This window comes from Lissotriton helveticus, chromosome 3_1 (genome assembly GCF_964261635.1).
Source record: "Lissotriton helveticus chromosome 3_1, aLisHel1.1, whole genome shotgun sequence".
Taxonomy (NCBI): Eukaryota; Metazoa; Chordata; class Amphibia; order Caudata; family Salamandridae; genus Lissotriton; species Lissotriton helveticus.
This window is the reverse complement of record NC_136061.1, coordinates 809,833,015-809,846,896: the sequence shown is the minus strand read 5'-3', so window position 1 is coordinate 809,846,896 and position 13,882 is coordinate 809,833,015. Positions and strand designations below refer to the sequence as shown.

The following is a 13,882-nucleotide window of genomic DNA, read 5'->3' as shown; positions in this document are numbered from 1 at the left end:
TCCTCCTGTACCTTAATCCGGAGGTCAGATGGACTCCTAGCTGCCCCGAAATTCTCATCCTCATAGGACCCTTCCTCATCGGAATCCAAGAGTTTGTCTGGTACCACAAGCGTTGAAGAAATAGTTTCCGCAGTAGCTCTCTTCTTTAAGAGCGTAGCCGTAGTTGCAGGTGATGGTAATGTAATCTGCTGTATGCGCTGACCAAACTTGTAAAGTGGTGCAGCTTGATAGAGGCGGCGTCGACGGGACATCTGTATGCAGTTGAATCTGTTTTATCGTCGACGGGGTCGTCGACGGGGTCGACGACGGTAGCTTCGTCGACGGTGGCTTCGTCGTCGACGAGGATATCTTCGTCGAAGGTAGCATCGTCGACGGGGTCGTCGTAGAGGTCGTCGACGGTGGCTTCGTCGACGTGGACTTCGTCGTCGACGGAGATTTGATCGTCGACGGGAGGGCCGTCGACGCCGAGGGCTTCGTCGACGGTACCATTTTCATCGTCGACGGGGATCCAACCGTCGACATCATAGACTAGGCCTGATCTGGACATGAACCAGTGTAGGCGATGAAGCTGAAGACATGACAAGAGTAGGCTTTGGCGAGGAGAAAGTCATGGTGCAGGTAGTCGAAGTGGCCACCTGAGAGGAAACACAGTCCTTTTTTGACGTTGAAATTGTCAATGGTGGCACCTGAGGAGGCGTTGTTTTTGAAGATTTCTTGGGAACTGATTTTGTCCCAGACTTCTTAGAGGGCGTTGAATCCCCTTTAGTAGGTGGGAGAGTTTTACTCTAAGTACTAGGCCCAGGAGCATCCTGAGAGGATTTAGACTTCTTAGCCACCTTAGCCCTTAGAGATGAAACTTCAGTTTCAGCCTTCCTCTTAGTAGAAAGAAATGAAGAGCCAGAGGCACAGCTTCCTACCTCAGACACAGGGTCATCCTTGTCCTTGAGTCTGTTGAGCCACAACAGCAATCGTCCTTCTCTATCCTTGATGGTTTTAGGGGGGAAGGTCCGGCAGATCTTGTACTCCTTGACCTTATGGTCAGGATAAAGGCAATATAGACATTTCTTGTGGGGATCTTCCTTGAAAAGTCTTGGCTTCCCACAAGAATCACAGGCCCTGAACAGGGATTTAGAAGTAGACATCTGAAAAAACTTGAAGAAACAATGATGTAGAAGAAAAAACTGAGCAGAGCTCAGGGAGACTCCCTTCACATGACGTGCGGTAGAAAATCTGAGAGCCTGAGCCTCTGGGGAGAACATTCTGGTGGGTGCTGTCGCCTGATTGGCTGCAGTTTGGACTAACACATAATGACTTGGATAGTCACGAGTATGGAAGTTTTTTCTGCTGTAGCTGGTGCTACTTACTTCCTGGTTTGGTATTTCTGATATTTGCTATATATTTTATGGCATTTTATTGCTTTTTTATATACCGTGGGACTCCTACTCCGACGACGGGGAATGATTCAGGCATGTGAATCTATGAAAGACACCCCTAATACTGGAGAATAGCGCTTGCCTCTAATCCTCATCCTCAATTACCCCTAGGCCCCTTTCCCATTTCTCCTTGAGCTGTCTGAAAGAGTCTGGCATATTGTTGCTAAGTTTCCTAGAGGTGAGGGAAACCGCTTTGATGTGCAGCTGTCCATCTAACAGACGGTCCTCCAAAGGAGAGGACTCCGGTATGTCTACACAGTTAGGAAACGCCGGCATCACAGCATGTCTTATTTGCAGATAGCGAAAGGCCTCACTGGGCGCCAATCGGTAAGTCTTCTGTAACTGTTCAAACCGAAGAATCCTACCCTTCTTAATCAGATCGCCCACCGTCGAAATACCAATCATGTCCCATTTATCGAATCCCGGATGGTGGCAGAGCATACCCAGCTTTTGTGAATACCACAGCGGCGTCATTCTAGTGAGCCTGTCTGTCCAACCCAAACGGGAGTTGGCCAGTCTCCATATCTGCAGCGTATGTTGAGTGGAGCCTACAAACCGCTTTCTCCGTGGACCAGAATAATGTGCCCCAAGATAGCCAGCTCTATCCATCTGATATCTATCTAAAGCACATGCCGGGTCATCCGGTGGGGTGTATCTCCGCCTATTTACAGTCACCAATTGCGAGGCTCAGTAGTACAACCGTATATCAGGTAACGCGATGCCTCCATCATACCATCCCTTCATCAGTTTTTGAAGCGCTATCCTCGGGGCATTTCCATTCCATTGCAGTGTACGCACCTCCCCCTCTACCGTATTAAAGTAGGCATCTGGAACTCTAAGTCGGCAGTTTTGTAAAATATATGAAAAACGCGGAAGAGCGAGCATTTTAAAGAGGGCAGCACGGCCAATCAGTGACAATGGCAGGGATCTCCAATGTTGGACATATGCTCGTAATCGTGTCAACAAGGGCGCTAAAATGCGACCATAAAAGTGGGCCGGATCTGGCATGACAAAGATTCCCAAGTATCTAAAACCTTCCTCGGCAACCATTAGGGCACAGTCTTTCGGAAGACGTGGGGTCTGCCCATGAAGCACATATAATACTGACTTGTCCCAATTAATAGCGTACCCAGAATATTTTCCAAAATTGGTAAAAATGTTAAGGACCATATGAATGGACCCGTAAGGGTTCGCCAGATATAACACTATATCATCTGCGTAGAGTGATATTCTATCTTCACAATCATGGGACCACCGCAGACCCTTGGTCATAACATCCCGCCGTATCCACGCCGCCAAGGGCTCCAACATAAGGGCAAACCACAATGGCGACAGCGGGCAACCCTGTCTGGTGCCTCTGCGGAGAGAGAACCGTCTGTATGTGTAGTTGTTCACTCTGACTTGCCCCGATATGTCAGTATAAAGTAGCCGCACCCACCGCATGAATTTAGGGCCTAATCCTGCTCTCTCCTAGACCCCAAACATATATGACCATTCAATTGAATCAAAAGCCATGACTGCGTCTTCTAGGTATTTCTGTCGAGACAGCACGTTGTGAAGTCGACGGATATTAAGAGCTGTATTTTGTCCTGGCATAAAGCCCGACTGGTCCGGGTGCACCAGGGAGGATATCACTTTCCCTAATCGCGTAGCAAGCACTTTCGCCTCTACATTAATTAGAGAAATCGGTCTATAGGAACGGCAATCTTCCACCGGTTTAACCAGCCTTATATATAACGACAATGCTTGCCAGCCGTCAGTCTGGGGGTAGGGTTCCCTTTTCACAGCTCTCCTGATACATTCCCCGCAAATGTGGGACCACCTGGGAGGCCACTACCTTAAGAAACTCCACCGGGGTACCATTTGGCCCCATCGCCTTACCCGATTTAATTTGGCCAATGGCCCTCCGGATTTCCTCATCAGAGAGATCCGCTTCTAGGAACTCCCTGTTCTCGTCCGAAAGAGTCAGCACTTCACATTCCGCCAAAAGTTGATGTGACTATTCCGCGGTATATATGGCCGAAGGCGAATATACTTTTTCGAAGTAGTCAGCAAATGCCACTACTATTTCATCCGGGCGAGATATAACTTCTCCGTTAAACGTCTGCAATCTGGGCACCCACATTGAACCCTGCTCCTTCCTCTCCAGCCATGCCAGCGTCTTCCCTGCCCTGTCTCCCAGCTCATATAACCGACGATGGGTAGCCACCAGTTTAGCTAACATATGTTCTCAGGCTTTCAGTTTGTACTCCTCCTTCTTGAGCGTCAGGTAATGCAGTTTCTCATCCAAAGGATGAAGTGCATATTCGCCTCAAGTTTTCTAAGTGTGTCCTCTAGCTGTGTGAAATCTGACGCCGTTTTGCAATGTATTGCGTTTTCAGCCCACTTTATAAGCTTCCCAGATCGTCTGCGTTGACGCTACGGAGCCCAGATTTTCTTCTAGAAAATATCCAGTCTGCACACCAAGTTCCTCTCTGATATCTGGGATTTTGAGCAGCCATGGATTAATGACGATGGTGCGACTCTGCTGTCGGTCACTATGCGTAAAGTCTATTCCCACTGGGGAGTGATCCGATAGGCCTCGAGGGTATGTCCTGGGCCGCCTGAAGTTACCCACCGAGGCTGCACACGTTAGAAAGTAATCAATCCGGGAGAGACTGCCATGTACACTGGAGAAGTAAGTAAAGTCTATAGGAGTGACTTGCAACTCTCGCCCTACATCTGAAAGCCCCAGTGCCGTGGTGAAGTCCGTCATAAGCTCGTTCGGCCTCATACCTTGTCTTTTGGGGTGTCTGTCTGTTAAGTCGTTCATTGTCATGTTATAATCCCCACCCCCATAAGTAAGACCCCATCTGGAAGATCCGTTAGCACCCGGCCTAGCTCTACTAGGGCCGCCCTACCCAACCCCGGCGGCAAAGAGACTGCGACTATATTTAAGGCTCTCCCCTCCCACTGAGCCTCAACAACTGCGAATCGTCCAGCAGAATCCGCCCATGTATTAAAAACTATCAAAGGAACATTTCTCTTAACTAGGATACACGTACCCCTGGAGCCAGTAGTGTAGTCAGCGTGTACAAGGAGCTTATACCCCCATCTGTATAGGGCCTTACTTTTGTTACCAACCAAGTGGGTTTCCTGCAAGAGAACTAGGTCCGGGGACTGTCGTTTTAGGTATTATTGAACTATTCCTCTCTTTATTTTATCTCCCAGCCCATTAACATTCCATGTGAGGACAGAGAGCACTGAATCACGGTCAACCACCATCGAATAATGAAATGAACATCGTAGTACAGATCGTAAACATGGTCAACAGTATCTTGAGCATCCTGCAGAGAACGGCATCAGCACCAGTTATCAGTCTGTCATTTAAAAACGAACCATAAAAAATAGACCAATATATCTCGTTACATTTACAATGAAATCTGTCCTTCAGATCCTTGACAAAGAAACATTCTCGTTGATCAATACTGTGGCAACAACAACAATCCCCCCCAACCCCCCTCTCCCCCCTATCTCCCTAACCTCCATCCACCCTGATCCCCCGCCTGTGGATTTAGAACTACCCACCCGCAAACATGGAAGATTGCCTCTCACCCCTGAACATGCTAGAAATGCAGAGGGAACCAACCCCCCCCCCCACCCACGGATACCGTAAACTCTTATGTATATTCACAGCAGTCATTGCAATATTTAAGATTAAGCAACATCATGTCACATCAATATAGTCAAATCGGTTTATGAATTTTAAAAATTATATGTAATTATGTAGGACATTTGCATGGCTTTTTTGTTAGATTAATATGGTGGTTTTATGTGTACTTGGTGGTGTGGATTATAGCAGTGTGTGAGCAACTGATTGGAAGTATTGAAGTTCTTGTGTGTTTGAGAGGAGTATGACTTTGCCTGCTAGCAAGTCCTGCATTTGGTGAGTATGTTTGGGTAGTTTAGGGAATAACTGTTGTGTTGGTCATTGGCCTGGTTCTTGACAGCAATGTTCTTTTTAAAGATTTCTATGAACTGGTATAGTCTTTTTAAACATGCTATTGAGGGTAAGTGCTCCAATACTTCTCCACGAACATTTGGAAACAAGTCCCTTAAAATTGTTCTTATTGGTGCTGAAGAGCTACTGCTAACTTGGCTCACATTGCTAACTTGTAGTTCATCTAAGGTAGGAGGATAATTGTATTCTTCTATGCACTTAGCAATGTCATTAATGGCATCTGCTCTACCATAACAAACTTTAAAACAGCACATATTGCAATTCCAGTGAGTTATTTTGCACTCTTTATTGTACGCATATGAGTCAGTAGGAGTTCCCTTTCTGTGGGGTTCCGTAAGTAGCTGTATTGGATATTTTGGAATCTGTGAATGATATAAATCAGAATAATATATATGAAATATTAAAATGTTTTACATTTCTAATTATCTAAGGTAAGAAGGTAAGACTACTTTTAAAGCATTTTACATTTTATACTGGCAATATTTGTTTTCTGTTTTGATTTGCTTTTGGTTTGTGCAGAGCTTTACACTTTTTTATGGAGGTTGTTTTTCACATTTTACACATTCAGTTCTGTATTTGTAATATATAAAATATTAGGCATTTTATTAGTTATGTTATCATTCTTTTTGCTACTGGAAATAAATGGTACTTTAGGTTCCCTGTTCTGGTGGTCAAGAGGAAGTAAATTAACTTTTTTACAGCTTTGCTTTGTGGTTCTGCGAGTGGTGACCTAGAATTCTTATAGCTTTCTACAGATGTTGCGGCATTACATATCAATGCTCACATACCCGCTTTAGTTTGAGGGAATTTCACAAGTGCGAGTATTAGTAAAGCAGCTGATAAGGGAACAGAAGTAAAGAGTGGGATCCATATACTTGTTGCTATACAAGTAAAGGTTAAAATATCTCCCAGGTTCTCTACTAAGTTGAACACAGATGAGGCACACACAGAATGACGCTAGGAAACAGAGTGTGTGCTTCTTTCATATTTTCTTCTCTCCATTTCTTCAACATAGCTTCCTTCCCTAGTATGGGAAAACACACTTAGCAGTCAAGAGGAAAGTAAGCTAGTCGCCTTAGTTCCTTAAGTGTCTGCCTCATTCAGTCCTTTTGTCTCCCAAGGAGAGCTGTACAATTAATTTTTCCCTAGACCTCAAAATGCATCTTGAGCAACTGTCATCATTTACACAAAATGGTGGGGCTATGTAAGATAGTGGTGCAAAAAAAGTAAACCTGTGTGAAGTTCAATAATAAGTTGCAAACTTTAGTTACATTATATTATATTTATTTTCTTTAATTCCATATAAACTCTAATCTGAAGTTAAAAACAAACCTGTATTCACATTTCTCTTGTTAGACTTTTACCCACCTCTGGTCTTCAAGTTTTGATTTCACAAGACTATCCAGGTAGGTTAAAAAGTCATCTGGATGTCTCTGGCAAAGCCGTCCAATTTCTGAGGGTGAAATGGTGGGATAAAATCTGATTAATGATCGCAAAGCCACTTTCCCAAACTTCTCATACAACCTGCAAATGAAAAAAACAGTTGTATCAGTTTAGTGAAAATCACTGCAGGCATGATATGAATGAAAGAGAATACAACACAGAGGAGAAAAGATGGCCAAGACAATTGCTCATGTGTGGAAGAGATCAACAAAAAGAGGAATAGGGTATAGGGAGGATGAAGGAGGAATGTATGGGGAAACAAGACCTAGCAATGACAGGACGTTCGTTAAGGGGTGTCACCTGTGCCAACTAACTGTTTATCAAACAACACTGGGTGCTACAGAGCAGTGCAACACTTTGCATTATTTTGAAAATGCTATTATTTACATGCTCTCTGAAGAAATGCTTTTTGTTCATATGTTTCAGTCCAGGCTAGAAAATCAAAGCTCTAGATATTGGTAGTGCCCTGTGATGAATACACTCTGATCTTTCAGTTATGTGAAATGTTGGCACCACTCTTTCCGAAATTAGAAAATATTATGAAAAACATAACATGCAAAGGGAATAAATATGCAATGAGAACATAAGATAAGACTGAAGAAAATTCACAAATTGTAGACCTTGTTGCATGTGCAAGTAACAGAGGGCTGTCCCAAGGCTCCACTTCACTGACCAGTTTTAAAATCTCCGTCAAGTCTTCATTTCTCATTGCTAAAGTCACTGGGCTGGTTTGAGTAAATTCTGAAAAATAAAAATAATCGGGGAAGTAAAGAAATACTTCAACAGTAAGCAAGCCACAGAGCAGGTTTTTACACAAAGCTATTTGTTGGGAAGGAAGTTACTTACCTTCGGCAATGCCTTTTCTGGTAGAGACTATCTAACCACAGATTCCTTACTTTAAAATGCTTCCCAGAATGGATCCTGAAAACATTGTGAACCATTCTATGCTTTAGGAGTGATGTAAGAGAATACCCTCCCTCCTGATCTGATTCTGTGTATGCTTGGGATGTGTGTGAATATGAGTCCTGGGAAACGGATGTTGTTGATGACGGAGATGCAACTGTCCTAGCAGACACCTCCTCGCAGCGCCTAGACGCCCTTGGGCATTCGAGCGCTATAGAAATTTCACAATCAAATCAAATCAGTACTGCTTGAGGCCTGAAAGATGGTGACTGAGGCTCTGTGCTGACGTGGTACACCCTGAATCTGACCTGCACAGGCCTATATAGGTGCCACCCATGCGTGCAACATCAGTTACTTTTGTGATCCATCCGTCCCCGCAGACTGGGATCTGTTAGGTGAAAGAGTCCAGTTCACAAACTTGGATGGATGGATGGGAGGGGTGGTGAGGGATCTGTGGTTAGAGTCTCTACTAGAAAAGGCATTACTGAAGGTAAGTAACTTGTTCTTATGATAGAGACTTCTAACCGCAGATTCCTCTCATTAGAATAGATACCAGGACAGTAGCTCCCAGGTGGTGGATCTGTGAACTGGCACAAACCATATTATCCTGCATGATTGAACGGGTAAAATGCCTGTCACGCTGGACCTGTCTGTCCACAAAGTAGTGTTTCATGAACGCCTGGAGGGACACCCCCATAGCTGCCTGACAGATGTCCACAACAGGCACTCGGCCTGCCAATGCAGTGATAGCGGCCTCGGTTCGGGTCGAATGAGCCTGAAAGCCTTCTGGAGGCTGCTTCCTCACCAGCGCATAGCAGATCTTTATGCAGTGCACAATTTAGAGAAAAATTGATATTTTCTGTCTGCCTGGTTCTTTATGTGAACCTGATAAAGAGCTGATAGTCCACACAATGCTGCAAGGTACATTAGATATAAAAACAAAAACAAAAAAGTGCTCTTCGGATCCAGACGAAGTTGTTCCTCCTTCTTGGTGGGCTGAGGCGGAGCAAGGAACGTCGGAAAGATTATTATAAATTGCCCGACGTGAAAATGAGTTACTATTAGGCAAACAAAGGAGGCACAAGTTTGAAGAAACAATTTGTCCGGATAGATGGTAATGTACGGGGGGCTCACAGAAAGCCTGAAGCTGGCTCACTGTGAGAAGCTGGCCTGGTATATGATGTCCACTAATGTAAGTGGGCACCCTGCACCAGTTTAGACAACCTTTAGGTGACTTAAGAGGTCTTAGACAACCTTAGAAAGCTCTCTAAGTGGTAGCTGTGGACAGCAGCCTTCAGGCTTAGTCCAGAAGGAGGGAAAGCAGCTTGTTTTACCAGAATGCAATCTATAGTATACACATAAAAACACACAAGGGATTTATAAAAATAGGTATTTATTATATAATACTCTCTAACACGTTTAGATATTTCCTACAAAGAGAAAAACACAATGCACACAATACTTTGCATAAAAATAGAGTAATTTGCACAGAATACACATTGGGTCCCAGGGAGGGACCAAACCATATACTAAGAAAGTGGTATAAGAACCACGACTCGGTTCAAGACAATGTCGAGAGGACGTAGAAGTGCTGGGGAACCAAGGAACCACCAAAGGAGAGTGACTAGGAACCCCACAGAGAGCGTGTGCAGTGTGGGAACATGACCGCATGCTCTGTACAAATCAATGTTTAAGTCAAGGTTGGAATTTTTAAGATTAAGGACCCTTCCCAGTGGACCGTGAAGAATCCCCAGGAAGACAGAAGGTTGGAGAGCCACCCCACCCGTGGATACCCTAGTACCCACGTTACCGACACCAGGGAAGCCGGGTGCATAGGTGAGAAGTGATGACGGAAACTGCAGTCGAACCCAATGGAGGACTTCAAGAAAGTGCCGCTGTTGAAGAAGGAGAAAGTGTCCTGTGGAATCTGAAGATGGATTCTAGTTGAGAGGTGCCTGCAAGCAGAGGGGACACAGTCTATGTCACTTAGGAGTGACCAGGAGATCTGGAAGACGAATGTCGACCAATGTCGGGAGTTGCAGGAGATTTGACGAGGACATTGACTTTGCAGCTGTGAGGACCAGGTGACACTGAGGAAGATCAAGAGCCATGCACAAGCTGTCCCGTGTCCGATGTCGAGTGCTGAGGGGTGAGTATCCGGCGGGAGCACTAACAAGCCTTGGCAAATACAACCAATGCAGAAGTCGAAGAAGGTGGAATCTTGGGACCAGCAAGGACCAGGGGACTCACCACAAGCAGGGAAGTCAGGGAAGGCCCCGAGCAATCAGGGAAGCCAAAAGAAACTAAGAAGACCCTCAAATGACACACAGGCCGGAGGCACTGGAGTCGCGAGAGGACCTCAAGCAGTTTACCAAAAGATGCAGGTCACGATGCAAAACCATGCAGTGTGGCTGAAGATTCTGGCCACTGGATATCCTCGAGGCTGGGGCTACTTGGAGCCCGAAGATCTTCTTGGAGCCAACAAGCCTTTGCAACTGCAAGTTGACGTGGTGCACAGGGGTTTGGTTATTGCAGTCCTGCGAGGGATAATGACCTCAAACTTGGTGAAAGAACAGGGCAGGCCTCAAGAGCTGTGGAGAACCACCACCTGTGTTGCAGAACTTTACGGAGTCTGGAGGAGCTCAAGATCAGCAGACCGGTCGACTTAGTTGCGGTGCTACAAATGCAGGGAAGTGACTCCTTCACTTCAAGGGAGTTTCCTTCATGCCCACAGACTTTGGAAGGTTCCTGTATGGTGCACAGGCACAGATGATGCAGCAGACTGGAAGGGAGACGAAGTCAAGCCCAAACGACGTCCAGCGAAGTCCAGAGTGCCCAGATGGTAGTGTCTGATCTGAATCTTGTCCCATGACGAATCTAGGGACCCACCCAGAGGTAAGGCTTTAAGTACCCTAAGGAAAGGGTTGAGATGACTCAGGGGACCCTCCCAGAGGAGGGTCTGAACAGGGGGGAGGTTACTCCCATGTCCTTTGTCCAGTTATGCACCAGACGGCTCACAGAGCTGGTTTGAACTGGACTATGCATGGGGACACCAAATGTGCCGCTCATGCAGACTGAGTGGTGCTGGCAAGCGCACCCACCTGGCTCCAATCCACTAAATCCTGTATGGGAGGTGGTCGCACCTCTGTGTGACAGGATGCCTATTGTTCTGGCTTACCCTGCTCGAGCTTGGCTCAGCAGCAGGAGGGCAGAATCGTGTTTCTGGTCGGCAGCAACCATTTTGTGCTGTCCGGGTCTAGAAGACTGGTACCGGGAGCACTGAGAGCCTAATGGAGGGCTTGTTCAGTGCTTGGAATCATATCTACAACACCGTTTGCGGTGTTGGGGTATGATTCCAACATGTTTGATACCAAACATGATAGGATTCATTGCAGCCAGTTTCGAGGTGGTCATCGTGTAATTACACGATGCCCCTCTATATAGTATATACCTGCTTTACTTCTAGCCCGGGAGAATGGACTTTGTAGACTGTAGGGGTGTCCTGCTCATGCAGGGGAACCAAGCACGATGCCTTAAGGATCGATAAGGCTTGCCATAGGGATGACTTGTAGGTTTTAAGTGCAGTGACCCTAGATATAGGAAACCTACATCTTTAGTAATTGGTGCCAGCACCTGCTTGCACAGGCTGCAATGGCAGGCCTGTAGTTCAATTTTTAATGGTATCCCATGGGTGGCATAATGCATGCTTCAGCCCATGGGGGACCTCTGGGGTACCTATGCCCTGGATACCTTAGTACCAATTACTAGGGACCGATAAGGGTACCACAGTATCCAATCTGGGATGTACCAAAGTACTAAATATAACAATTTAAGAGAGAAAGCAGATAGACTGGGGGATCCCAGTAAGACTAATCAATAACAGCTTAGCACCAGGCAAAAGTGGGGGTAACCATAAAAGCAGATCCTACTTTCCAACACTTAAACTCCGGGCCGATGTAAGGCCACCAAGAATACAGACTTAAGGGTGAGCAATCTCAGTGGACAGCTATGCATTTGTTCAAAGGGAGTACACAAAAGGAAGGTCAAAACCAAGTTCAAGTCCCCCTGGGGCATAATTAGAGGAGACGCATATCAACTGGTGATTTGAACAGTGATGGCTGGTCTGGCAATTTCAACAAAGCTAAAATAGCCTTATATTTGTGCCCAAGGCAAGGCCTTGCTGGGCTAGAGACAATACAAACAATAAAACCACGGACAGCTTAGCATGAAGCAGGTCTCCCTTTTTAGTCATGCACCAAGCCAGTGAGGCCTTAAGGGAGCAGAGCAAATTGAAAATTGTCATGGAGGAACGCCTTGACCCTTTTTCAGCACCAAGAAGTAGTGGGAACAGCAGTTGCATGGTTGCTGTTCTCTCCATTTAGAAACATTTCTGGCCAGAAAACCATGACCAGGCTTTCTGACCTTGCAACGACAGGGTATCAATCTAGTGACACCTTGCTTAAGTAGTGCGTTGTGGTGGTGTTGGCAGTTTGCACTATGTTAAGATCCTCTGTTAGAGATGGCTTGAGAGCTATGTGGGCTACATTCAGCTCCAAGAAATTGATGTGACATGACTCTTCTCCCAGAGTCCATAGGCTCTGAACAGGCAGATGTCCTAAACGAGCAACCCACCTCAGTAACAAGACATATGTTAAATTTTTCAGTGTAGGTAGGTCTTGCTGAAGAGTAATTTCTTAAGTCAGATTGCTCATACTTCACCACCAGGCTAGAGGCTAACTTGCTGATTGTCTCAAATTAAGCTTGTCATCCCATCTGCATCTTTTAATCCGCGACACGCTGTTGTAGAAGTTTCATGTGAAGCATTGCATTTTGTGCAAAAGCAAGCACAAAAGGGATGATATTTACAATCAGTTGGGTATGGAGCCTTCTTGAGAAGTTGACACTTTTCCGAGATAGATAATACTCTGTCTCCTGAAGGAAATACTTCTGTTGGATGAAGGCCATCCAGACACATTGGAGGACAGCTGCAGATTGGATGATCTTGATTTCACTTCTTGCTCATGCTGATACAGGTATCTCTGCAGCAGTTGTGGTGCTGCTGATGGGGCTGCAAGGGCCATAGAGGGGACTGAAAACTCTGCTGTTGCTGTTGATAGTAACTGTGGTCTTTTTGGCAATATTAAGACCTGAAAAAATTTTCCTCTCTTCAAGCCTGCTGCTTTTAAGGCTTCTCATTCATTTTTTATGAGAAGTTTTCAAAATAGGGGGGATACAGAAGAAGGAAGACTGAGGATCTTTAGCTGAACATCTGATTTTAAAGATGTCAGTCATAACCAGGACGATTTCTTCAGAGTAATTCCGTGGCAGTACTCGGATACTGCCAAGTCCGCCAAGTTTAAAAAGGCACAGATTATTTGATTTGAAATTGGAAGACCTTCCTGAAAAATTTCACTGACATCCTTCCTCTAGTTAAGTCCTCACTGAGGTTTTGCAAAGTTCCCACAGTACCCTTTTGTATATCTGATTCGCATTTCCAAGCAGGGCAGTAGCACTGGCAGCCTTAACTACTGTGGCAGCAATACCACAGATCTTTTACCCACAGCATTCTTCCTTTTGCTTTCGCCTTGGGTGAGCAGATGTTTCTGGGGCTTAGGTGTGACTGCTGACACTAAGTCTGGCTAAGGATCAAGGCATACGAAAGTCAGGTTTTGTCCTAGAGACCTGTACTTCTTCAAGTAAGTGGTTGCCGGACTCAAAAACTTCTCATCTGCTAGCGCCAAAAGACCAGGTACTAAAGAAATAATGGTCTAGATGCAGAGTGAGTTTGTAAGGTCACCATAATTACCAAACAAGCAGTTTGAGGAGCTTTAAGAGGAATGTTTACATTTGCAGCAACTCTGGCTAGGATATGGGGAGAGTCAGAGAAAGATGTTGGTGTGAGATGTTGAGATGTCTGTATCTTATCCAGTCGACCTCAATAGGGACTGTGAGGAAGGGGGGGATACTCTGTTGAGGAAGTATTGAACATGGTGGCTGAGGTGACTTTTGAGTAGAGGGAGGCCTCTTTCTGATGAAAGACCATGATGTTGGTCTCGAGACCATCCTTCGAGGTAAGAGACGGAGCAGATTCAACAATCTCAGA

The 13,882-nt window shown here is 45.5% G+C and overlaps 1 protein-coding gene across 2 annotated transcripts in view; it reads right to left on the bottom strand.

Moving 5' to 3' along the window:
* Positions 1-13,882, bottom strand: part of HPS5 (HPS5 biogenesis of lysosomal organelles complex 2 subunit 2) — a 594,029-nt gene that overhangs the window by 142,598 nt on the left and 437,549 nt on the right. For both annotated transcript variants that reach the window (XM_078681077.1, XM_078681076.1), the window contains exons 17-18: positions 7,497-7,617; positions 6,802-6,957 (exon numbers count right to left, since the gene is read on the bottom strand). In XM_078681077.1, coding sequence (XP_078537203.1) covers positions 6,802-6,957; positions 7,497-7,617 — 277 coding nt within the window. The remainder of the gene's footprint in view (positions 1-6,801; positions 6,958-7,496; positions 7,618-13,882) is intronic.